The following is a 24,256-nucleotide window of genomic DNA, read 5'->3' as shown; positions in this document are numbered from 1 at the left end:
CTGCAGCACATTTTATATACTAAGCATTTAGAAATAGCGTGTGAATTTCACCAGTGACACCTAATATGAAGGACGTGTGTGTAGGGACATATGTAGAAACAGCCAATATTTTGTAAATTGGAAGTTAATATCTCACAACAATATTGTACAACAAAATCCAGGCAATGTTAGAGTTGAAATCAATTTCTTCTGTTGGCCTGACCCAAAAAAGGGGGCTTCTGGAAAAACATAGTTCCATTGCTCCTAGCTAGTGTGATGCAGGGTGTCAATGTCAATCTTTTCTATCCCACTCCTCTACCTACAATTGCCATACACCTTCTAATACGAGCACTGTGTTGTATGAACAGCAACTATTTTTTGTTGGTTTTCATTTCTCATTTTTGCTTTGTCCAAGGGAAAATACCATCCCTAGCCCCCTACTAGGCCACTTTGACTGTCACTCCCAGCAACAGCTAATGAAATACATGACAGCACAATGCTACCAATGCAGCATAAAAGATAAACTTTTCCATAATCACATACTATGTCCATTATTATCCCTGTCAACCATCTTGCAACACAAGATTTCTGAGCTAAGGGGTATCGGATGAAAAAGTATGTCGTCTCTGAGCAAATCGTTGCTAAAGCTATTAAAAACAACCCAAGTGCATATTCTCCTAATAACCTGCCATACCTTTCTGCTCTTAAACACGGATGTATGAGCAATGCACACCCCAAATGACAAGAGGTCAGAGAAGAAGCACAAATGATTTTTACAGACATGGGGTGCAAAGATTCACTTCTACTGAGACAAATGGATACAATCTTACTGGTAGCAGTGTTGCCTTTGTACCAAAGGGCAATTTTAGAAGTTACAATGAATGATATTGATATGTGAAGTAGACGTATTTCACTATGCGTATGTGCAGGAATCAAAATTCCTTAATTACTAAATCATGTTTTGAATTAAAGCTTGAACCCCTTTATCATCCATACAAGGATTTTTAAAACTTTCCTGTCACCAGCAAGAAACTTAGCCAATTTTTTTTCTCCAGAATGTGGTGTTCACGATCAAGCCACTATGTTAGCCCAACAGAAGGATGGGTGCTTTCGTGGTTACATTTATAAGAGGAATAGAGATGGGGAAGGAGACAGAAAACCAAAGCATTTGAAAAATACTTCCTCAAAATCCTACCGATTTTTGATTGAGTTCATCACTAAGCAGCTCATACTCCTTGGCTTTGTCTTCAACTTCCTGAGATTTCTGATCATAGTTGACAGCAAGTTCCTCCAGAGCCTGTAACACTTCTTTCACTTCCTCCTTTGAGGCATCATTTTCGGCCTGGAGGCGATTCAACTCAGCTTGCATATTATCTTGGTCCCTTCTTGTTGATGCCAATAGCTACAATGATGAGAAGAGAGTCCATTTTTACCAAATTAGTTATAACTAAGGACAAAAGTGAATGCATTTCTTCAGCATAAATTCAAACTTCTTGGATGTTTTTCCCTTACATCCTAAACATGACACTTTGTCTTGCCAAGATGAGACATTTCTCTATCATTTATCATCAAAAATTATTTGTGTCAACTGTATTTGAGTAATGCTGTTATGGTTCAAAAACACAGAACTGTCCTCCAAGGCTAGGAGGAGTAGCAATCCATTCACAGATGTTACCGCTTATTCCTCTGATCCCAGGATTTTGTGGGATGCTATGTTCCACCTCTCTGTCTCCCGATCCTCAATGTCAACTAGTACCTGTGTCATTCTCCCTATCCATCTTTGCCTTTATTTGGTAGCAAGTACAAGTGACCACAGGAAACAGCCAAGCAGCAATAGAAATATCACAAGACAGAAGTCTTAAGTAAGTGGTGGGAGGAGCGCTGCTGCTTTGGAAGTAGCATGTCCCCCACCCTCCCTGCCTTTTTCCCTTCTCCCTCTAGAAATAGCATGGCAAAGGAAAATCCCAGCCAATGCTTGGCAATCTAAGGCAGGCAGTGTAAATAAACAACTAGGTAACTATTCATAAATGACTTCAAAGTTGGGGTCGGCACCTAGATGAAAACGATAAATATTTACCTGTATATGCAGAATTTGAGTTCTCTTACTTTGGGGGCAGGGTGAGTTAACAGGTTGACAAAGTTGATAAAACAGATCATGGAAAAAGTGACGTTTCCCCAAAGCATTTTCCCCCCAGCACTTACCTCCATCAGAGATGAGAAAACCAGTCATAAAGTTCATGTTCTTGTATTGATATAAATGACTATTGGGATATTCACCGAGCTATATATAATTATGGTTGTCTGTGAAAACTTACTAAAGGACAACATATGTGTCATCTACACTTTCACAAGTCCCTCAGCATCAAGTTGGGCATACAAAGTACACTCAAAACATTTTCTGATGAAGAATCTAAAAATACACCTTTTGATACACATTGCTAATCATCAACTTGGTATTTTAATATTTTATCTGATCAGTACTTCCAACTTCAATATACTTATTTTAGGTGAAAGACAAACTTAAGCTTTTCAGGAAGTAGGAAAACCTGAGTAGAAGTAGTAATCTACTTGCCTCTTCCTGATCCAACATCTGGGTCTTTAGCTTCTCTACCAACTGACTTTGCTGATTAATTTCTTCATCCTAGAATTTGAAAACAAACAATTACAAAATGCTTCAAATAAAGAGCAACAACTTTACACTTCACACCTGCCACACCAATTGGATTCTAAAATTAAACAGATTGGAAAATAAATAAAACCCAGTAAGAAGCCGCCAAAACATACAGCTTTATCAAGGAATAAAATTCTTGTTTTGACTAAATTATTATAAAAATGCAAAACATCAAACATAGCAAAAACCCCAAATTGCATAAATTTAGTTTGCCTCTTTTAAACATTTAATTGTTGCCACTTCTTTAAAATATTCATATTAGAAAAAATATTTCCCAGTCAATAGTATTAGGGCATTGACTGTGTGCATAGCATTGTACCAAGTGCTTTGGAGAGTACCATATAACAGAGTGGTAGGCATGTTCCCTGCCCACAAGGAGCTTACCATCAATGGTAGTGGTTTCTTAAATCACTAAAATAATGTAACATTTTAAAGTATGTATATAACATATGTAGTTTGACAGATGAAAGTAATAATTGTTACTGTGTTATACAAACGTCACAAGCTTTAATCAATTTTCACTTATTGTCACAGCCCAAACATTCTGGAAACACCTCAAAGTCCAAATTAACATACTATACATATTTCTGAACTCATTTCACCCACAATCCATTCTCTCCTTCCATTTCCTACCCATTTAGTTCCGTTTAGTATAATAAAAACACTTCCTGTAGTCACACAGAGAGGATCCTAGGTTGAATAAAACATTGAGTATGATTCTATACTGGCATTGCTTAAACTTTTAAGAGTAGCTTCACAGATACTCCGGACTCCACTGATTTTCCTGGTCACCGAGTGCTTATACACCATTGATAGGTTTTACCTTTTTTTGAGAAATAGAATGCATCTTGGGTCTGATTTCCTCCTCTCTGAACACATATCAAAAAAAATAATCAGATCTGATGTATTAGAATGTTTACTCCACCTTCATATTTTTTGCACAAGAAATTAACAACCAGTCCTAGAAGCAACTTGGAAGAGCAGGAAGACACCCAAAAAGTCTACAAACACTAATTCTGATTTATCTAATCCACCATTTAGGTGGTATACAAAATGCAAACAGATTATAAAGTTGAACTGGCAAAGCTAACCTACCTTATCATCAAGTTGCTTATACAATTTAGCAATTTCTTCTTCACATTTCCTTCTCTCAGCATCAGTAAAATTTCCAGTTACTCCAATCGTAGCTGTTGGCTTATCATTAATAACAGAAATATCCTTATCTGCTGCAAAAGCTTCCAAGTTGGCTTTTTCTTTGTCAAACTGTTCATCAACTGGCACAGTCTCCCCTTAAATCAGAGAGTGGAATGACATGGTGTCAGAAAAACATTTATAGTTGTACTAGAAGTACTTTAAAAACTATAAAGAGTTAATCTTCCCTATGGATCATTTCTCGAGTTAGAAAACATTCACTGGAATTCAGCCATCCTAATAACTACGTGATCATATACCTAAGAAAATGTACATTTTTTTTAACAAGGAAATGACCAGATTGGTTTGTGGAGGACTGGCTATTTATCCTACCTCAGGACTGTCTGAGGCAAAATAATGACCCCAACTTTTTACTGAAGAAGGCAGGACTGGGGGTGGGAGAGACTCATTCATTCATTCAATCATCATCATCATCATCAATCGTATTTATTGAGCGCTTACTGTGTGCAGAGCACTGTACTAAGCGCTTGGGAAGTACAAGCTGGCAACACATAGAGACAGTCCCTACCCAACAGTGGGCTCACAGTCTAAAAGGGGGAGAATCGTATTTATTGAGCACTTACTGTGTGCAGAGCACTGTACTAAGCGCTTGGGAAGATGTTCCCCTTGCCTTATACCACCTGTCATCGCAGTGGGAAAAGAGTTCTGCACGGGGCCAGACAGTTTGATCAGCTTCAGGCAGGCCTGAGCACCCCTTATTTTCTATAATCTAAGGGGTGGGGAAGGGAGAGCGCTAAAGCTGGTAGTTCATAAAGGCACCGGGTATTTGCCAATGTGTTTTTTATTGACTGCTAGTACTAGTCTCTCCTCGTCCTCAAGGATCATCCCACACGCATAGGTGTGTACTTGTGCTAGTGCAGCCTGGAACTCCTTTCGATCGATCAATCAATCAATCGTATTTATTGAGCGCTATGTGCAGAGCACTGTACTAAGCGCTTGGGAAGTACAAATTGGCAACACATAGAGACAGTCCCTACCCAACAGTGGGCTCACAGTCTAAAAGGGGGAGACAGAGAACAGAACCAAACATACCAACAAAATAAAATAAATAGGATAGAAATGTACAAGTAAAATTTTTTAAAAAATAAATAAATATTTATTTGGCAACCCTTTCTAATCTTCATTCTGCAACTGGCCTCGGCTCAGATGGGTGGAGACCAGAACTAGGGACAGACTGGGAAAACCTGGCCTAGGCAGCGCTCTACAAAAGGCATCATGACTGTTTGTGTGGGGGGAAAAAAACTCAGTTGTTTTCTATCAGACAGCAGCTGTTTCTCAAAACGTGTTAACTGCACTGCTACTAAGTACCAATCTTGTTCTGCTCTACTCGAAAACACAGACTGTCTGTCTCAGTGGACTACTCTCCAAACTAGGTGAGATATACCATAAAAAACAATAACTATCTTATTTCTCTGCTGGCAAGGAACAGAAGTGTTGGGTTAAATATTATTATGATTGTGAAAAAGTAACCAAGTCATAAAATTCAGAGTTAGGCAGGGGGGCTAAATTTGAACTTTGATTTCCTTTAGCGACTACTTTGCCTCGTTTTCTTTTTTTGTGCTCCCTTTTATTTGAAGTCCATTACTATTCTGTTTGATCTGCAGGTTTCTGATATGATGCAGCACCCAAAATATATAGAAATGGAAAGAACAGAAGTGATCATCACTTTTGGCCTTTTTGTACATTAGAATTATATACCTTGTAAATGGCTAATTTAGCCCATCTCTGAAATAAAGTACAAAGTTGAATACTGTTACCATTGCGCCAGCGATTAAGTTCATTCTCAAGCCACTGAATAGTGTTGCGTAATGTCTTGTTTTTTTCTTTTTCTCTTTCATATTTCTTCTTCCATTGTTCAGCAGTTAGCTCCACATTGACACAAACTGTATTCTTAATTGTCTTGGCTCTAAGAAAAATAATAGAGGAGACGGGGTGGGGGGGGAGAATAAAAGACAAACCAGGTTAAATAATTTCAAGTGCTGTACAATGGTTACTTCCCCCTATGGATAACTAAAGTAAAATCAGTACAGAATCAATAGTAACACGTTAATTCAGATTTTACTTTGGCCTGAATACTATGAGACGAAGGTATCCAGAAAAGAAAAGGACCAGAAAAGGAGAACTTTTTAATATGAATGTGTGGATTACCCCATATTACCAGATTACTAAAGATTAGCGAGGCATCCAGTTCATTTGGAAAAACCAATTTAATGTGATTTTACTTTTGATTTTAAGCACCCTCCCCCCACCAATACTTTTCACAAACTTTGTTTCTGAAAAATCTTTCAAACTTTTATTAACTAACCTTTGACCAAATAGGAGTGTAGATTTAGTTTCAGATTCATTGTATGATGATGGAGAACAACAAATTACTATGGTGGTTCTGCAGTTGCCACCTAGTGAATCTTGAAGGATTCTTGTCATTTTACTATCTCGATACGGAACATATGTCTGCCACAAAAGGATTAGATTAGTGAACACTTACAATACTGAAATGCATTTCACATAGTTCAAAGACACTTCAGAAAGACTAGAATACCTCACCAAAATTTGCTTTGAAGGAAAAACATCTTTAATACTCTAAATAAATCTTTGGTTCCAACTGAATTTTAAATCAAGATTGGCAAAAAAAAAAAAAAGGGCTTATTCCCCCCACCACTGGAGTCCAGACACACTGATATTTATGACCCCTTTCCACTACAATTCATACACAAATATTGAAAAAAAAGCAATTTGCACTTACGCTACTCTCAGCCAATGCAGAAATCACATTCCCAAGGGCTGACAGTGACTTGTTGATATTCTTTGCTTCATCCAGTACAGCACCTTCAGCTCCAGTTTTACTAACCTAGAAGATTTTTGAAACTTGAAAAGTTTATCTGAAGTTCAAATACAGAATGACAAAAAGATTTAAATTATTTCAGGTCAATAAAGCTTCCAGCTGTCTATCAGATGTGGGGAAAATTGGGTATGTTTCTCATTACTTTTTATATCATTGTATAAAAACGCCAACTCTTAATAGCATAACATCACTGGCTGATGGCCATATGGGTTGGTCTGAAGTATCCCGTGTCAGTGAATTCTATTTACATATAGTATGAAACAAGGGCCTGTGTTTTCTTGGGTTTTTTTCTTTACAGATTAAATTCCTTTAAAAGTGACAAAATCTTCTCTAGGACTTAAAAGGACAACATTGGCCCATAAGCACAATCACAGAAATGTTTAGTATGTAGCTTGAAGTTTTTCTATAAGGTAACGTATTTCAAAATAGAATTCCAGTACTAATAATAGTAGCATTTGAGTGCCCAATTGGGGTAGGGAACTAGGTACTTGGAAAGAACAGAAAAAATGAAGTGGCACATTCCCTGCCTACCAGGATCTTGCAATCTAATAGAAACATATATAAAAATATTTACAACTGGAGTCAAAATAAATGAACTGCACAGAAAAATATACATGAATGTTACGGTGAGCCATGTCACTCATCTTTGAAAATGTTATGTAAAATTAAACATAACTATTGCTTTGTATGCCTTGCGAAATTATCCACAACAAATTTAAAGCTATTTTATACCTTTTACAATAAGCCTGATATTTCTCAAAAATGTAGTAATGAATAAGGGATTTAAAACACCAAATACAAAACGAGTGTGTTAAAACTGCAGATCAATGCTAATATATCAATTTAAGAAGCAGTGTGGCCTACTAAAAAGAGCACTGGCCTGGGAATCAAAAAACATGTTATAAATCTCAGCTCTGTCACTTGTCTGTTGTGTGATCTTGGACAAGTCACTTGACTTCTCTGTACCTCAGTTATATATAAAATGGGGATAAAACAGCTATTTCCTTCCCTTCTTAGACTGTGAGCCTCATGTGGGCCAGGGACTGCGTCTCACTTGATTTTCTTCTATAAACCTTAACACTTAGTACAGTGCTTGGCACATAGTAAGTGCTTAACCAATAGCAAATTTCTTATTGCTATATTACCATAGTTTAGATGATTTTAAAAAAATAAATGTTACCTTTTCACTACCAGCCAAGTCCACTAGATAAAGTTTTCCACTCAGTTTCTGTTCTGTTTGAGTGTTTTCTTGTTTTACATTAATAAGAAAGATGCTGTGACTTCTAGAGCTGTGCTCATTCATATCTATAAAGCAGAATAATACAAGTATGAACAGAGAATCATATTTTACAATCGAGTTTTCCTTACCAATAATTTCCTTAGTGAAGCAATACATTCAGCGAATCAAAACATTTCCAATCTTATTCAATTAAATCCAGGGTTAGAGAATAGTATTGAAATCAAAATTATTAAGTAAAGGGTTTGAATGCAGTGACTAATTGTATACTTACTTGTAACTGCTACATGTCTGTTGGATTTTCCTTCATCTATGGTATCCATAACCTCATCTGGACTACATACAAAACGCTCTGTGCAGCCCTTTAAAACATTTTTTTTAAGTTTTAGAAATGATCACTTTTTCATTACTTTATATTCTAAAGTTATTCATATTATTTATACCCACCTTTACGTAAGGAACTCTATTTTTATCCTCATGGACAGAAAGATTGGTTTTTGAAACTGAAAATGAAAAGCACGACACTTCAGATGATAGCAAACAACTAGTCCTAAAATGATAAAACTGGTTATTTTCAGTAGCTTTATTCTTTTCCTAAATAGAATCTTGCCAAATAGAATATACCATATAAATTCAAAAACAGCTATTGAAAATGAACTGCAGCATAGAAAAAGAAAGTATGTTTTACTAACAAAATATGGAAATTTGTACAATTCGTTATTTTAATAATCCTCAACAATAATTTCTCTATATATTAAAGAGGCCCACAACTAAAATTACTACAATATTGAAAATAAAAGTATATTTTAAAATGTCCCCTGTATGCCTCAATGTTTTTAACCACTGACCTAGACAAATAAATTTTAGACAGTACTCTATTTTTTAATACCGGAAATAAAAAGGATAATAAAATGGAGGAAACTTACCATCCAAAAGGTCCCTTATTTTATCCAAATAGATTTCAAAGTATGACACCTATGAAATAAACAAAGTTTTAAATGAGAAAAACATAGTGAACATAGGTAGATTTCCAACCCATTTATAAACTAGAAAATGAATCACGGAAAGGCCTTGAGTACTAAAATTATTGGTATATTCATTATTAAAAATAACTACTTCAGAGATAAAAGAAAAGGGAATTGAGACCTTACCTTAATGTGGAATTCCAAATTTTCATCCATAGAGTAAATATAATTAAAAATATCTTGCACTATTCTTGGAATAATTCCCATGCCATCAGGATCGTGAAGTTTTCCCTTATTGGGAAAAAAAAAAGGGAGAGAGAGAGAGAATGTAGTAACTATTTATAAAAAGGAATACACAGAACAGTCCAACTTTTACCATACCCTAAAGGTCAATTGACTTGAGTTAGCTAAATCAGAAATGAACTATCTAGTTCTGGAGCAGTCAAACCTGGGGGTTTAAGTGGAAATACCTGAATTGATATTTACTGTTAGTTTTATATGTAAAAACAAACTCTTTAAATAAACCACAAAGCAAACAAAGGCAAGAGCATCTAAAGCTTCCCGATGTTTTCAAAATCAAGCGTATACTTCAACACTGTGATCTATGGCTGAAAAAAATACCTGGACAACCATGGCAGTATCTGTGCGGCATAAGTTGCAGCCTATATGCCAAAGAGAATGAAACAAAGACGTTCTTCGTCTTTAATGTGCTAAATAATCATAAACATTAACAAGTCCTAAAAGAGGATGATATGAAAATTTGGAAGAATTAAAGAAAGTGGTCAGTCTGATGGAGCCAAATTTTCCTCTAAAAGCTCTCCAGTAGAGCACGACCATTCGAAGCAAGAATTTGCAGATGCAAGTTAACAAAAAATCCCAGTAATAAATATATATAGTTGTCCTGACTGCTGATGAAATGAAGAAAATCCTAATTAAAATGCCCAGAAAAATGCTTTTAAAAATATGACAAAAGCTACTTGTAAAAGTTAATATCAAATAAAAAAAATGTTTAAAAATGCCACGTTCTTTATCAAGAGAAAACAAGGTTATTTTAAAATTTGCTACCTCCATTGTATGAGTCTTCCCCGAGGAGGTTTGTCCATATGCAAATATTGTTCCATTGTATCCCTCAAGTACATCTGAGGAAAATAAACAGAATTAAACTTTAGGGATTTGTTTTTTCTAAATATGCTTATGTTGCAAGAGACTATTCACATTTCTTCATAAGCAATGTCAAAAACATAATACGTAGAGAGTTACTTCTCCAATACACCCAATTCTTCTAAAATGTGTATCCTTATGGAACACCACATTTCAGAAAATTTGTGTTGCAGTAGTCATGCCTGAAAAATACACACAAACCATTTCTTCTGACATCGCGGTGTACCAGTTCATGTAGTCAGATGAGCATCCCCAATTCCCTCAAAGCATTCAAACCAAATGTGAAATGAAAACACTATGGGGGAACTGCATGTATGTATGTACGATCAAGCAAGAGTCATTTTTAGGAAGATTGGAGTAGAAGACATTTAAATTCAAGCTCATAAATATACAGATAACTTTAGTATCCAAATCTTTCTAAACAATGGATAAGTCCACTGAAATAGTGGATGTAGTGTAATGTGGAGAGTGTAGCAATTGTACTCTTTTCACAATTATCTACACAAGCTTCTTCTGGCAACCTGACTTCATTCAAGTGACCAAGAGGCAATTCTCATCCATGGCTTGACATTTTGAGGTCTCTCTGCAAATCTCGTGTCTTCCTCAGAGAAACAGAGCAAAAGGAGAAGCGGTGTAGCCTAGTGGAAAGAGTATGGGCCTTGGAGTCAAAAGACCTGGGTTCGAATCCCAGCTCTGCCGACTGCTTGCTATGCTACCTTTGGCAAGTCACTTGACTTCACTGTGCCTCAGTTTCCTCAACTGTAAAGTGAGAATTTAACATCTGTTCACACTCCTACTTAGTCTGTGAGCCCCATGCAGGACAGGGACTCAGTCTGACTTAAATGACCTTTACCTACCCCAGCACATAGAATAGTGTTTGACACATAATAAGCGCTTAATACCATAAATTTTTTTTAAAACCCAAAGCACTGTGTAAATACATTTCATCATCAAGGTTCTACTGCATTCAGGTGATAATGTTTTCTATTTATATACCAGCTCTTTGCTTCTGCACTGTATTCCAGCAATCTCTTCAGTAGTGGCCTACAGCACTTGAAGGTCACTATGGGAGCGGCCTCGATCCCTGGAATGAATCCAAGGAACCAAGCCAACCCCCCATGATACAGATATGTATGGCTATCAGATAACTGAGTTTTTTGAACATGTGAGATTTTACCATACAGTGACCAGTATTAAGCTGTCATAAAATTCTGAATTAAAAACCCAGTCCCAGGCTAGCAATGACAACTTCGATTTCTCTTTGTTAAGTATCCACCTGTCCCACCCTTGGCAGCCAAAGTCACATTCTCCAAAAGACTCTCTGCTGGTTGTTGAAAAAGTCTGGAGGCATGAGCATGATGATGGAGCTATAGGAATTCATGACCCTGCCAGCCTTTTGTCCAAAGTTGGACTGGGACTCTGCCATGCCATTTTTGTTTTTCCTACTATGTTAGTTTACTTAGAGCCTGGTCTCCATGGGACACACCCAGGAGCAGTGATGAACAAAGAAAGCAGTGAAACAAGCAAAACAAAATAAAAAAAAACAAGCACATTATTGCCTATATCCCTTCACAGAAAAATTATCTTAAAATTTGACAAGTCTGTGCCTGCATCTTTGTAAGATCCCTGACTCAAAGTGATTTGCCAGGATAGGTACAATTAACCAATGTTTGAGAAATTATTTGTGTACTATATTATGTTTAAATATTTTACTAATCAGAACAGGTATCATTTTATTCTAATATAAAATAGTTACCATTTTATTCTAATACAAAATATGTATCACTTTATTCTAATACAAAACAGCCTTCTTCCATCCTCAATTTATAAGTAATAAATTCCAAAAACTAAGAGTCGCTACGTAAATATATCATCTACCCAGTACTGATTTTCTTGCATCTGAAGAGGTTTTAAAGGTTTGTGTTTACCTTTAACAATCTTTTTTGCACAGTCATTGTATACTTGCTCCTGTGATGTACTTGACTGGAAGACACGGTCAAATGCGTAAGGCTTGGACTGAAAAAAAAATACCAACACAAAAAAACGGAAAGTGTTACACACATATTAACCAAAAGCTAGTTTCCCAAATGGTCATTCTAGCTATGACTACAAGTCATTTAGATTGTATTACATAAGCACAAGAAATGATTGTCAAAGGCAATATAAATCAGAGTCTTGCACAGAAAAGTCACTTTTAAAAAATATTTTGGTCAGAGTAGGTATAAGTCTGCACCATTCCTAATGAAAAAGAGAATTCAGATAAGGCCAATTTTAATGTCAAACACACTCTATGAAAGCTCGATTTTTATTAACCACAACCTCCTCTTTATAAAATTAAGTTTAATTTAATAAAAATCAATCATTTCAGCAACTACAAACTTAATGCTACCAAGAACTTTTCAAATTAAAATGGAGAAAAAGAGAATGAAGTCAACTACAACGAAGCATGGGAAAGGCAAACATTAGTAAGTTTGTAGACCTCTCCAACTGACAAAAGGGGCACATTTCTGAAAGACTATCAACTACAAGGTACATTTCCAATCTGATGGATTTGTTTTCAACTCAAGTCTAAGAAAAATAGTCAATTTTGCTATAAAACTAAAAACGTTCTAATGCTGCAAGCATCCTTCTAAAAATGTCTCAAAATTAGATGTTACAAGATTGCCAGGTTTAATAAGCTAGCCACGCACAATCGTTTCTTCTCGAGCTCATATGTTCCTAGAATCTGGTCACTGTCAGTGACCAAAATTCTGAGCTAACTAGCAGAATCAAACTAGAACCACGCATTCATTCATAAATTCTCCAACCAGGTTCTCTGCCACAATCACCAATTTTGTGTAGATTTACTTCCTAATCACATCCTCAGGGAACTGAAATTTGTTTGCTTCGTAATTATGTCCAGAAAGTACATTCAGATTCTAGATTTGCACTAAATCAATTTGTTGGCTTCCAACAGGGCCACAAAGAAAACAGCAGGATAGAAATGTAGAATAAAAAAGAATGCTTCCTGCCACTCCCCTACTCAGCATGAATGATGTGTCATCAGTAACCAACTACTTTTAGAGAAGGGATTTCTTGACTTGAAAAACGCTTAGAGCATAAGCTAATGTTTATTTTAGGTCATCACGAAGCAAATGCGTTGTCTACATTTTATGGGTTGGATTAAAGTGAACATTATCCTACTAATTTAGAAAGAATATGACTTTGCCTCCCTGACAAATATGCATTCTGGAAAAAGGAATATGTTCAACATACATTTTGGATGCCACATTGTTGGGAAATTGGAGTCTGTAAAGTTCTTTGAACAATACCCATGTAACTGGAAAGAATATGATATAATGTCATGGCAGACACTGGATCACACATATATGACTGAAAAGGATGTAGACCCCAAAACTTGAGTTTTCCTTAATACAAGGTACATCAAAAATGTAATCACCACTATTATGAGAGAATTCAGTGCATTTTCCTATCATTCCTGAAGTTTTTCTTGTCTTCTAGTCTTTTTATTGTCTTGATATATGCCATGACATATCAAAAGTATTAAGCACCTAAGTGAAGGGCACTATAGTAGGTGACTGAGAATGTTCAATGGAGGTAAAAACAGAATCTCTGCTCTCAGGCATTTTACTCTAACATCCAAAGATAGTCTTCATCAATTCCCAGTCTTTTCTCTTCAGTCATATACATAGACATTTATGAGCCCACTTTCATTACTTCAGCCCACCTGCGACTTCAGTTTTAACAAAAATGTCTTGTTTTGATTTTTTTTTTTGTTCTGTGCATCTGCCCTCTTTATTAGATTTGTGGATGAGGGATTATGTTTAGGCAGGGCTTTGAATTTAATGTGCAAATAGCAATTCTCACAGATATCATCCATCACACGCCCACACTCACCCAGACTAAGGCAAACAGATCTGGAAACTGCAGCAACAACAGGCTTTCCAATTATTTAATTTGTACATTGTAGAACTAATGCCCCCATCTTGTTTAAAAATAACCTAATTGCAAATTTAAACGGAAGAGTAGCATGATTTGATTACACTTTCCAAATAATGACAATGTGGAAAGCACTTTTAAGAAAAACTTTCTATAAAAGAAATTATTTTTCAGATGAAGAAATTGAATATCTTTTATTTTATCATAGCTGGTCTTAGGGGCCTCCCAAAGTCACTCACCTGACCCTTCTATTTGTACAAAAAGAAAAATTCACTATCATGTGTGAAAAACCATTTATCTGTAGGTGATAAAAGAGGGGAAAGGATAATGTTTAATTCACTCCTAAATGGTCTGAATGAATACTAGGGCAGTTTTCCTGGTAGAGTTCCAATTTTACCGCAGACTCCAGATTTCAACCAGCGCCTTGGACTTGCTAAAGGTGACACAGGTTTCAGAATGTAATTAAAATTCATGACCCTACAGCAAATTCCAGTCTGTTGCCTTAAGAACATAAGACATGCCTCTAATGGGACAAACTAACGGTCCAATGAGATAGGTACTGGCAACATAAAGTTTGGACAATCTGTATGATTATTATCCTTCTTTATCCATCCTAATATTGAGGTGCACATTTATTTCTGCCAAACTGCATGTTTTTATGACTTGTTCTGCCTAGCATGCAATACAATTATGAATCCAGACAATGCATGTCCATCATGATATAGTGTGATTAGGTGTGAAAAGAAAAAGTTGTGTGCATGTGGGTGGTACACACAGAGAGCGAACTACAATGTAAGGTTCTGCAGAACACAACCCACACATCACTGAAGAGCTGGGTGTGCCATCACTGAAGTATGGAGCTTATTTCCGTTCTTTAACAGGAGCCAAATGGGCTGAAATTCTGGGGCCTGTTTGGTCTGAACTGACTTTCAGAAGGAACTAAATCATGGATGAGTATGAAATACTAATATTGGCAGTCCTCAATATCCCAAAAGATACCTGTTGCCTTCTGGGACAAAGTAACGGCAAGTGAAGGGTTTTGCCCACAACCTCTTCTAGGGGCCGTAGTTCTCAACCTGAACCTATCACTGAGAAATGGACGGGGGAGTTTCCAAGAAAAGGCCTTAAAATTAGGAATGGGGCACAAGCCACCATTCCCCAAACCTGATCTGTCTACTTTTTGCTAGGTCCATGAATGAGGCCAATGCTGGGATTTTCCTCCCACGTAAAACCGCAGAAAACAAAGCATGTGGTAACCATTTTAAAGTAAACCTAGGTAAATGTCAATACTTTAAGCGCTGAAGCGGTGTGGGCTAATGGACAGAGTATGGGCCTGGGACTCAGGAGAGCCTGGGTTCTAATCCTGGCTCTGCCACTTGTTTGCTGTGTGACCTTGGGCAAGTCACTTAACCTCTCTGTGCCTCAGTAACCTCATCCGTATTATGGGGATTTAGACTGTGAGCCCCATGTGGGACAGGGACTGTGCCCAACCTGATTATCTTGTATCTACTCCAGTGCTTAGTGCATATTAGTGCTTTAAAAATACCATTAAGAAAAATAAAACTAATCTTTAACACACCTATGTTTAACTGTATGTAGAACTGATTTTTCCCAGACTGAACATCAGAAGAACAGAACATACTCAGAATTGACAGCCAATCTTTGTAATCCAATATCATTATATTGTATTAGTGGTTTAGTGGAAAGAGCCCAGGCTTGGGAGCCTGAGGTCATGGGTTCTAATCCCTCCTCTGCCACTTATCAGCTGTTTGATTTTGGACAAGTCACTACACTTCTTAAGCAGCGTGGCTCAGTGGAAAGAGCATGGGCTTGGGAGTCAGAGGTCATGTGTTCTAATCCTGCCTCTGCCACTTGTCAGCTGTGTGACTTTGGGCAAGTCACTTAACTTCTCTGGGCCTCGGTTACCTCATCTGTAAAATGGGGATTAAGACTGTAAGCCCCATATGGGACAACCTGATTACCTTGTATCTCCCCCAGTGTTTAGAATAGTGCTTGGCAAATGCCATTATTATTATTACTGTAGACTTGATTAAAGTTGATTATACAAGAGTCACAGTTTATCATCAATACAATACTGAAAGCAAAACAATCAAATCTGGTAAGTTTTTCCTTTCTTAAAGGGAAACAAGGTAGGAATATGAAAAATTATCAGCATGGTATAAATACCTAGGAGATGATTCATGCAAAAACTTCTATAAAACTCTGTGAAATACTATGTTCTAATCTAGGTTCTGCCATTTGCCTACTGAATGACCTTGGACAAGTCACAACTTCTCTGTGCTGTAGTTTCCCCAACTGCGAAATGTTCTACCTCCCCCAAAGACTGTGAACCCCATTTGGGATTCATTCAATCAGATTTATTGCACGCTTACTGTGTTCAGAGCACAGGGATGGGGACTGTGACTGAGTTTGCTGTATCTACCTCAGCCCTTAGCACAGTGTTCGGCACACAATAAGCACCTAAATACCACAGTTGTTGTTATTAAGACAACTGAAATATAACTGACGCATTATAACTTTATTTAATATAATGGATGAGTAATTCTTTTTTGAAACAATTCATTTCAGGGAAATGGATATCAGGGAAATGGATAATTGATTTCTACAATATGCAAAGTTAACCCTGAGAATGAATAAGAATGCATCAATTTATAACCAGACAATTCATTACATCAATAGCTCTTATAGTTTTTTATCACACCTTCAATATGTTGATTCTTTTCTGAAAAAAGTGAAAACTGCTCCTCAACTTTTTCCAGGTTAAGCTAGACTAATAGACTGTCTCTGAATCGGGTAAAAAATTGTCCTTTTACAAGAACAAGTTCCAATTTTCCCATTTTATTAAATTCTACTTTGAGCTAAAGTAATTTCAAATTAGAAACCACTTCATTAAATTAGTCTTATATGTTTTCCGGTTCTTCATACTTAGCATCACATGGATAAGGCCCTATGAAAGATCTTACAATGAGAACACAGGAGCAGTTATGCTTATTCTAGATTTACATTAATTTGCATTCATTTACCTATCTTCCATATTTATCCTATTAAAAGTGGTAATGTTTGTTTCTCCTATTTGTGAATGGCTTCTATCACTTGCATTTGACAGTGTAAGCTCTTTGAAGGCAGGGACCATGTCCTATCAACTGTACTCTTCCTAATGCTTAATCCATTGCTTTGTCTATAGTAAGTAGGTGCTCAATAAATTTGACTGATTGATTCACCAAGGACAGGTTCCTGTATTTAATGTGAAGATGGTGCTTGAGTGAAGCTGAGGAAACAGTAAGCATTAAGGGGGAAGGGTAGAGGTGCCCGAGGTCATGCTGAGGTGCCATCCCTGAAGAGGTTACAAGCCATATTTATTTTTTGGGGGTGGGAGGGGGGAAGAGTCTGTCCTGTGAAGGTTGGAAAGTAGTGGGTACCCCAAGATTTTAACTGTGTTTTTACTAATCCCTACAGGTAGATGACACTTCACTGCCTAAGGATCACACATCCTTCTACTTCGCTATTAGCTTGCTTGTCTTGGGTCCCTTGTAACTACACGAAGACCAAGCTTTTTTCCCCATTCCTGACAAATACAGTTTCATTTCCATTCTTACCATAATTCTATTCAAAGAAAGTATAATGGACTGAGTGATTAAAATCCTGTGGTACCACAACCAAAAAAAAAACAAGGTCTAATTTACTTACCAGAGCAGCGATTCTTAAGAGCTCATAAGATAGTCTAAAATCTATAACATAGATTTTATAAAAGCTGGGCAGTATTCCATATGACAATTGTCATCTTAGGGCTACCACTGCTAGGCCAAGGCATTCTAAACATCCAAACACCCTATGAGTATCTGTTTTAGAAAGTCCATACTAATGGACTGACTGTATGAACACAACAAATTTCTTGAACTTTGTAATTTCTTTAAAAGAAAAATGGATTAGAAACTTCTGAAATTTTTCATAACTGCTGCCATAACTGATTAAAAAAAATAAACTTTGTAAATATCACACATAATATGGCATAGTTTTCTCTTCTCTGGTAAAGAGCTTTCATAGAATTCCAGTTCAAAACCAAGAGCTGGGTTAGCGGGAACTCCTAAGAGGAGTAGGGCCTGGCTCACCTGAAACTCACCTTGTGGGTTTTTAAAAGGTAAGTCCTAAGGGTATCAAGGAACAAAACCAGAAGCGATCATCTGGCAGAAATGATCACCTTTTAATAAAGCAAAATCTGAAGTGATCACCACTTTAGGAAGTATAATTTAATGTAATAATTTAGTACAATTTAACCTAATTATTTTTAAAACAGGATCTTTGTCTTTCAGATTATGGTAATGAACTTACTATCTTTATAGATATAAATAGTGATGTTTCAGAATGGAAAACTATTCATCCTCCATTGTTCCCCACACTTCGCAGTTGGCCACTTCTGTAAGTTATCCTGTTACCCTCATTACTTTCCCCATCAACTATTATTCTAAATCCCGACCTCCTTTTTTATTGTTTTTAACAGTCAGGGTAGGATCAAAATGGGAGCAAGTGCAAGATGGAGAGAGGAACGGCTCCCTGAATGGACTACTCCTGCCTTTTAGCTCATAAAGGTCATGGGTTCAAATCTCGGCTCCGCCACTTGTCAGCTATGTGATTTTGGGCAAGTCACTTAACTTCTCTGTGTCTGTTACCTCATCTGTAAAATGGGGATTAAGATTGTGAGCCCCACATGGAACAACCTGATCACCTTGTATCCTCCCCAGTGCTTAGAACAGTGCTTTGCACATAGTAAGTGCTTAACAAATACCAAACATTATTATAAGCCTGAGAGGTTCTGTCAGGATGGCACAAACCCCACCAATTTTGGTTTATCTTGCTCCACTGGCACTGCAATTGTCTCCTCATTTTGGGCTAGCAGCAATAGTAAGGAAGATGAAGAGCTTCACATCAGAAGCTGCCGATACCTGACTTCTGGGAGATACAGCCTTGCACAATCAATTGTTTTTGGACATGCAAGGTTGTCCCTTGCCTGCTGGAACTACAAATCTCAGCACCATACATGCCACTTCTGGCTTGGCCCAGACATTTCCATTCATTCATTCATTCAATTGTATTTATTGAGCGCTTACTGTGTGCAGAGCACTGTACTAAGCACTTGGGAAGTACAAGTTGGCAAAATATAGAGACGGTCCCTACCCAACAGCAGGCTTACAGTCTAGAAGCCCAGCGGGGACCCCAGCATTAGGCCCTGTGGTCCAGGACTCAGCTCAGGGCACACGAAAAACACCCATCACCCACACCAAGAGGTAGAACAAAAGGGTAAATATGAGCCTCTTCTTAATAATAATAATAATAATAATAATAATAATAGTATTTATTAAGCGCTATGTGCAAAGCACTGTTCTAAGTGCTGGGGAGGTTAAAAGGGGATCGGGTTGTCCCACGGGGGGCTCACAGTCTTAATCCCCATTTTACAGATGAGGTAACAGGCACAGAGAAGTTAAGTAACTTGCCCAAAGTCACTCAGCTGACAAGTGGTGGAGCCACGATTTGAACCCACGACCTCTGACTCCAAAGCCCGGGCTCTTTCCACTGAGCCATGCTGCTTCTCATATTCTTGATTTTGCCCTGCACTATCTCCCGGCACTGTTCTTTCTCTGCCTCCTTTGCTAGCAGTAACCTTCTGCATTTGCAGCATATTTGGGGTTTGTGACCGGGCTAAAGACATTTTTTTTGACAAATGTTGGCTTAGATGCTCCTGTATCTCTCTGTATTAGATACCTGCTTGTTCCAGCAAAGCAGGCTCCATGAAAGACTTTGGACCACATCTAGAGAAAAGATTAAGAAGAGGGCAGGCACAAGTTCAAGGTCTTTCATTGGGCAAAGTTTGTTAGATATGCAGGTGTTGGATCAGTCAGTCTTCCTGCAGTATGATCACCTCATATCCCTCCCAGTGCTTAGAACAGTGCCTTGCACATAGTAAGCGCTTAACAAATGCCATCATCATTATTATTATTATTATCTAGCATGTGGAGAAATCTCACAGGGCTCATACCCACCCCCCCCACCCCGCTCACCTCCATTTTTGAGTTTGCAGGTGTGACAGAGAGGCACTGGAAAGAAAGAAGCCTCAACAAGGAAATCTTCCCCAAGACCCACAGTGGACTTGCCCCACTGCTGAAGATAAGGTTTGCTTATTTTGTAATGGAAATAGAAAAGTGGGGAGAGAAAAAAACTTGTCTTGTTTTCAGGATACACTACATGCATTTATTTTTCAGTATATAAACTGCTTAAATTAAAATCAATCTGGACAGCAGTTTTCATGTAACTCTACACCCGCATATATCACTGACAAAAAGAAAAAAAGAGACAATCATAGTGCCAGCACCTTTGAGGAATCTCATCAATTCCAGGTTTCTGACAAAACCCATGTGCCCCGTCAGAGCAGGAAAAGACCCAAAATAGTGGCTTCTGGACAGTGAGCTTTATGGAAGTCTGTGATCTTAACACTTTCTACTGTACTAACAAAATTATGATTTTGTTAGAAAAAGTTCCTGCTTATTTTAAAACTCTCTGAGTCATCTAAAATAATCTGTGGGAATAATAATAATAGCATGGGAAAATGTAACCTATACAGGGAAAGTAGCAAGATGGGATGATTGGCATTTCACCTCTACCCTTTATCTCTAGACTGTAAGCTCATTGTGGGCAGGGAATGTGTCTGTTTACTGTCCTAATGTACTCTCCCAAGCACTTAGTACAGTAGTCAGCACACAGTAAGTGCTCAATAAATATGACTGACTGACTGAATGAATGAATAAGGATTATTCGTTTTTTTTACACAAGAGAAACATGGTGGTGGAATCAAGTGGAGAATCCAGAACACAAAAGGGGCTTCTAGCAAAATTCTATTCCACATTGCACAAAAGTTGCAAGACCAAGGCCTTCTTGCTATTATATAGAACTCTCATATTAAGTGGATTTCTCACATTCACCACCCTTAGTTCATGGTTGTTCTATTTATTCTATTACTCTCTGTCACTACATAGGATTGAAGGAGACTGTAAGCTATTAGAAGAAAGGGATCCCCCCTTCTCAAGTTTATTTAAAATCCCTGGAGGTAAAAGTATGCAGTCAAAATTTCAAGGCCAAGGTCCAGGACTGCATTCATACATGGTCAGTGATATTGAGTGCTTAATGTGTGCAGAGCCCTGTGCTCTTTACATCAAACATTCTTTGCACCCGACAGAAAATGGACCCAACCGACTGTGTGTGCATATATATATATATATATATACACACATATATAGTGTGTGTACACTACACACACACAGTCACATGTAAAGAAATAGGTATAGAGAGGCAGGGATAGAAATATATCTCTCTATAGACACACACATAGGTATATATCCTTTATTCTTGTTAAAGGCTACTACTGAAGGTGTAGTAGAAATCTTTAGAAATCTCTCTCTCTACAGACACACAGATAGATATATATCCTTTATTCTTGTTAAAGGCTACTACTGAAGGTGCCAGTTTATCCAAGCTGCAAATGTGGGTGAAAAAAAAATAACCTCTTGGATTGTTTTAAAGTATGGATAGATCCTTGTTTGCCAATGGGCTGATTTCTCATCAGGCCTGTCTTTTTCTTTTTGAGTCCACTTCCATGAACTCACTCAAAGTGGCAAAATATGAGTTGTACATAATACCCTGAAATCCTTGTTCTTCCAACTTCCATGTAGTGCTGAATGGAATGCTGCAATAAGCCCTTTTTATATCCTGGAATCCTGAAATATGTAACATCACACTGAAAATGAGTCAGGTCTTGCAGTCTACAAAACCACTGATTAAACCTGGGAAGTACATGCTAATGCTTGAATGGGAATTCCCTTTACGATTCAGATCAGAAAAAAAGCAAAAAAAGTGCGATGAGTTAGCCTGGTAGCTAGGAGAGAACAAGAGGTTAAAATGGAGATAAGGCTATCATTGAATCTTTCTGCTAATAGAGCACACAAAAGAGAAGTGTGATCTCGATTTTACAGACATAAACTTTTTAATGTTTGAATGGCTAGAATTTTAAAATAAAATCTCCCACAATGTTTTAGAAACTTGAATGCAAGCTTCACCTAATGGATAGAAGATGGGGTAGGTAGGTGGCAGTGACAGGCAAGTGAGGGCTGATGTGGCCAAGAAGCCTTTGATGGGGAGCTTTCCAAGCCTCAGGTGTTGGGGCAAATGGGACAAAGAGAACCTGAAATATATATGAAAATCAAAGGTGCTAGCCAATATTTTGTAGGAATCATTATTATGTATTCTACAAAATTTAGAATACTAAAGCCACTGCACTGCAAGTTGTCTCCTGACGAGTGGCAGAAATACTTATTTTTTTGCCCATTTTTGGTAATTGACATGCTTCTGACTTACCCTGATTTCCCTGTTCGCTCTATCACTTTCTGCTACTCCTCTTGGGTAGTGTACTCCTGGCTTCTTATCAATTGTTTCTCCCTCAGTATGTGTGTGTATGCAGATAGGTGTGTCTATGTGCTCACATCATTTTTTATGGTATTTATTAAGTGTTTACTATGTGCCAGGCACTGTACTAAGCACTGGAGTTGATACAAATTAATCAGGATGGACACAATCCATGGCCCATTTGGGGCCCATAGTCTTAATCCCCATTTTACAGGTGAGGTAACTGAGGAAGAGAAGGGAAGTGACTTGCCCAAGGTCACAGCAAATGGCAACACTGCTTATATAGCTATATACTGAAGTTATATCTGTTAGAACTGTTTGCTTACTCAGTTAAAAGATATTAAAACAGACTTTTACTCGTCTTACACATACCAATTTAACGGCTATTCCTCAATTTGTCCACATATTAAATGGAAATATTCTCAAATAATCAAAGACTAGCTTGTTGTGGGCAGGGAATGTGTCTGTTACGCTGTACTCTCCCAAGCACTTAGAACAGTGCTCTGCACACAGTAAGTGCTCAATAAATATGACTGACTGGCTAAAGCCCTCAAGTCTCAAAAAGATTTTTTAGTAACTAAAATGCACACCAGCTTAAATATGAGGAAATCTAGGCTTCAAATCAGCTTTCTACCTCCTCAAGGGATGGGTGAAAATTCTCAATCAACAGGGTTTACTCTATCCAGTATGGTACTACACTCAGTAGTAGTTTTAGAGTTCCAAAGTGTCCTTTTTTTTGAAACTTAGGGTTATTAGAACTAGGGAAACTTTACAATTTTTTGTGTGTGCAGAGAAAATATTTTAAGATGAAGGAGCATCTGCCCAAAAAGCCAAATTTTCTAAAAAAAACCCCCAAAACCCCAAAAACTATTTTGCTCTTCCAAAGATAATGTATTTTGAATCGTCATTCACAGCTTGTTCTTTAACATGATAAAGGGTGTATTGCATAGTGCATCAGGTGATGAAATGACCTCTTTAAGAAGGACAGTAGTTCAAAAGGTATTAAAGTACTTTTATAGAAATAAAATCCTTAGCTCTTAAAACTTCCGGTGCAGGGTCAACCCAGAAATACAAATTTCTAAAGAGGACATGGGTCTCCAGGAACTGCTTTCTCAAATTTCCTTAACAACAAAGAGAGAAATTGATCTACTATTTCTCTGCAAAAGCAATTTTTAAATTAGGGGCTCTTGCAAGTGATCAGGGGGTCAAAAAACAATGATCCAACAGCACCTCTTTTCTAGAGCTCTTATAGCTACTTTTGCTAAAAGTACTGGACTTTTTCTCCATGGTAGCACAGGGAGGTGTAAGGTGTTAAGTTTGGCCTAGTGCAAAGAGCACAGGACTGGGAGTCAACAGACCTGATATCTAACCCCAGCTGTGGGACCCTGGGCAAGTCATTTAACTTCTCTGTGCCTCAATTTCCTCAACTTTAAAATGGCGATAGGATACCTGATCCCGCCTCCCCTTAGACTGTGTCCAATATGGTTATCTTGTATCACTCCCAGGGCTTGGCACAGTGCTTGCACTTAAATACCATAATTATCATTACTGACACAGCAGTTTGTGTATAGGGAATTTTTCTACAGATGCCCATTTTTAAAATAATAGAGATTCAAAAATAACTGAAGTAGAAAAAGCTATTCCAGGATGAGAAAAAGAATGAATGTCACTCTTGAAGCTTTCCCAAGAATTACTGAGCCGAACTGCTTGAAATAGAATAAGCTTTAATACAAATGGAAAGCACGCATATAGCTAAAAGAGTCAGTGCATTTCATAATTAG

The 24,256-nt window shown here is 37.4% G+C and overlaps 1 protein-coding gene across 1 annotated transcript in view; it reads right to left on the bottom strand.

Annotated features, from left to right (window-relative positions):
* Nucleotides 1-24,256, bottom strand: part of KIF5B (kinesin family member 5B) — a 51,532-nt gene that overhangs the window by 18,446 nt on the left and 8,830 nt on the right. Inside the window, exons 2-14 of the mRNA XM_038755438.1 lie at nucleotides 11,996-12,083; nucleotides 9,972-10,045; nucleotides 9,093-9,197; nucleotides 8,868-8,916; nucleotides 8,389-8,444; nucleotides 8,216-8,303; nucleotides 7,885-8,009; nucleotides 6,606-6,710; nucleotides 6,168-6,313; nucleotides 5,620-5,768; nucleotides 3,746-3,939; nucleotides 2,552-2,620; nucleotides 1,175-1,381 (exon numbers count right to left, since the gene is read on the bottom strand). Coding sequence (XP_038611366.1) covers nucleotides 1,175-1,381; nucleotides 2,552-2,620; nucleotides 3,746-3,939; nucleotides 5,620-5,768; nucleotides 6,168-6,313; nucleotides 6,606-6,710; nucleotides 7,885-8,009; nucleotides 8,216-8,303; nucleotides 8,389-8,444; nucleotides 8,868-8,916; nucleotides 9,093-9,197; nucleotides 9,972-10,045; nucleotides 11,996-12,083 — 1,455 coding nt within the window. The remainder of the gene's footprint in view (nucleotides 1-1,174; nucleotides 1,382-2,551; nucleotides 2,621-3,745; nucleotides 3,940-5,619; nucleotides 5,769-6,167; nucleotides 6,314-6,605; nucleotides 6,711-7,884; nucleotides 8,010-8,215; nucleotides 8,304-8,388; nucleotides 8,445-8,867; nucleotides 8,917-9,092; nucleotides 9,198-9,971; nucleotides 10,046-11,995; nucleotides 12,084-24,256) is intronic.

The sequence above is a fragment of the Tachyglossus aculeatus genome, chromosome 13 (assembly GCF_015852505.1).
Source record: "Tachyglossus aculeatus isolate mTacAcu1 chromosome 13, mTacAcu1.pri, whole genome shotgun sequence".
NCBI classification, from domain to species: Eukaryota; Metazoa; Chordata; class Mammalia; order Monotremata; family Tachyglossidae; genus Tachyglossus; species Tachyglossus aculeatus.
Note: the sequence above shows the minus strand (reverse complement) of the source record. Positions and strands in the feature narration are given on the sequence as shown.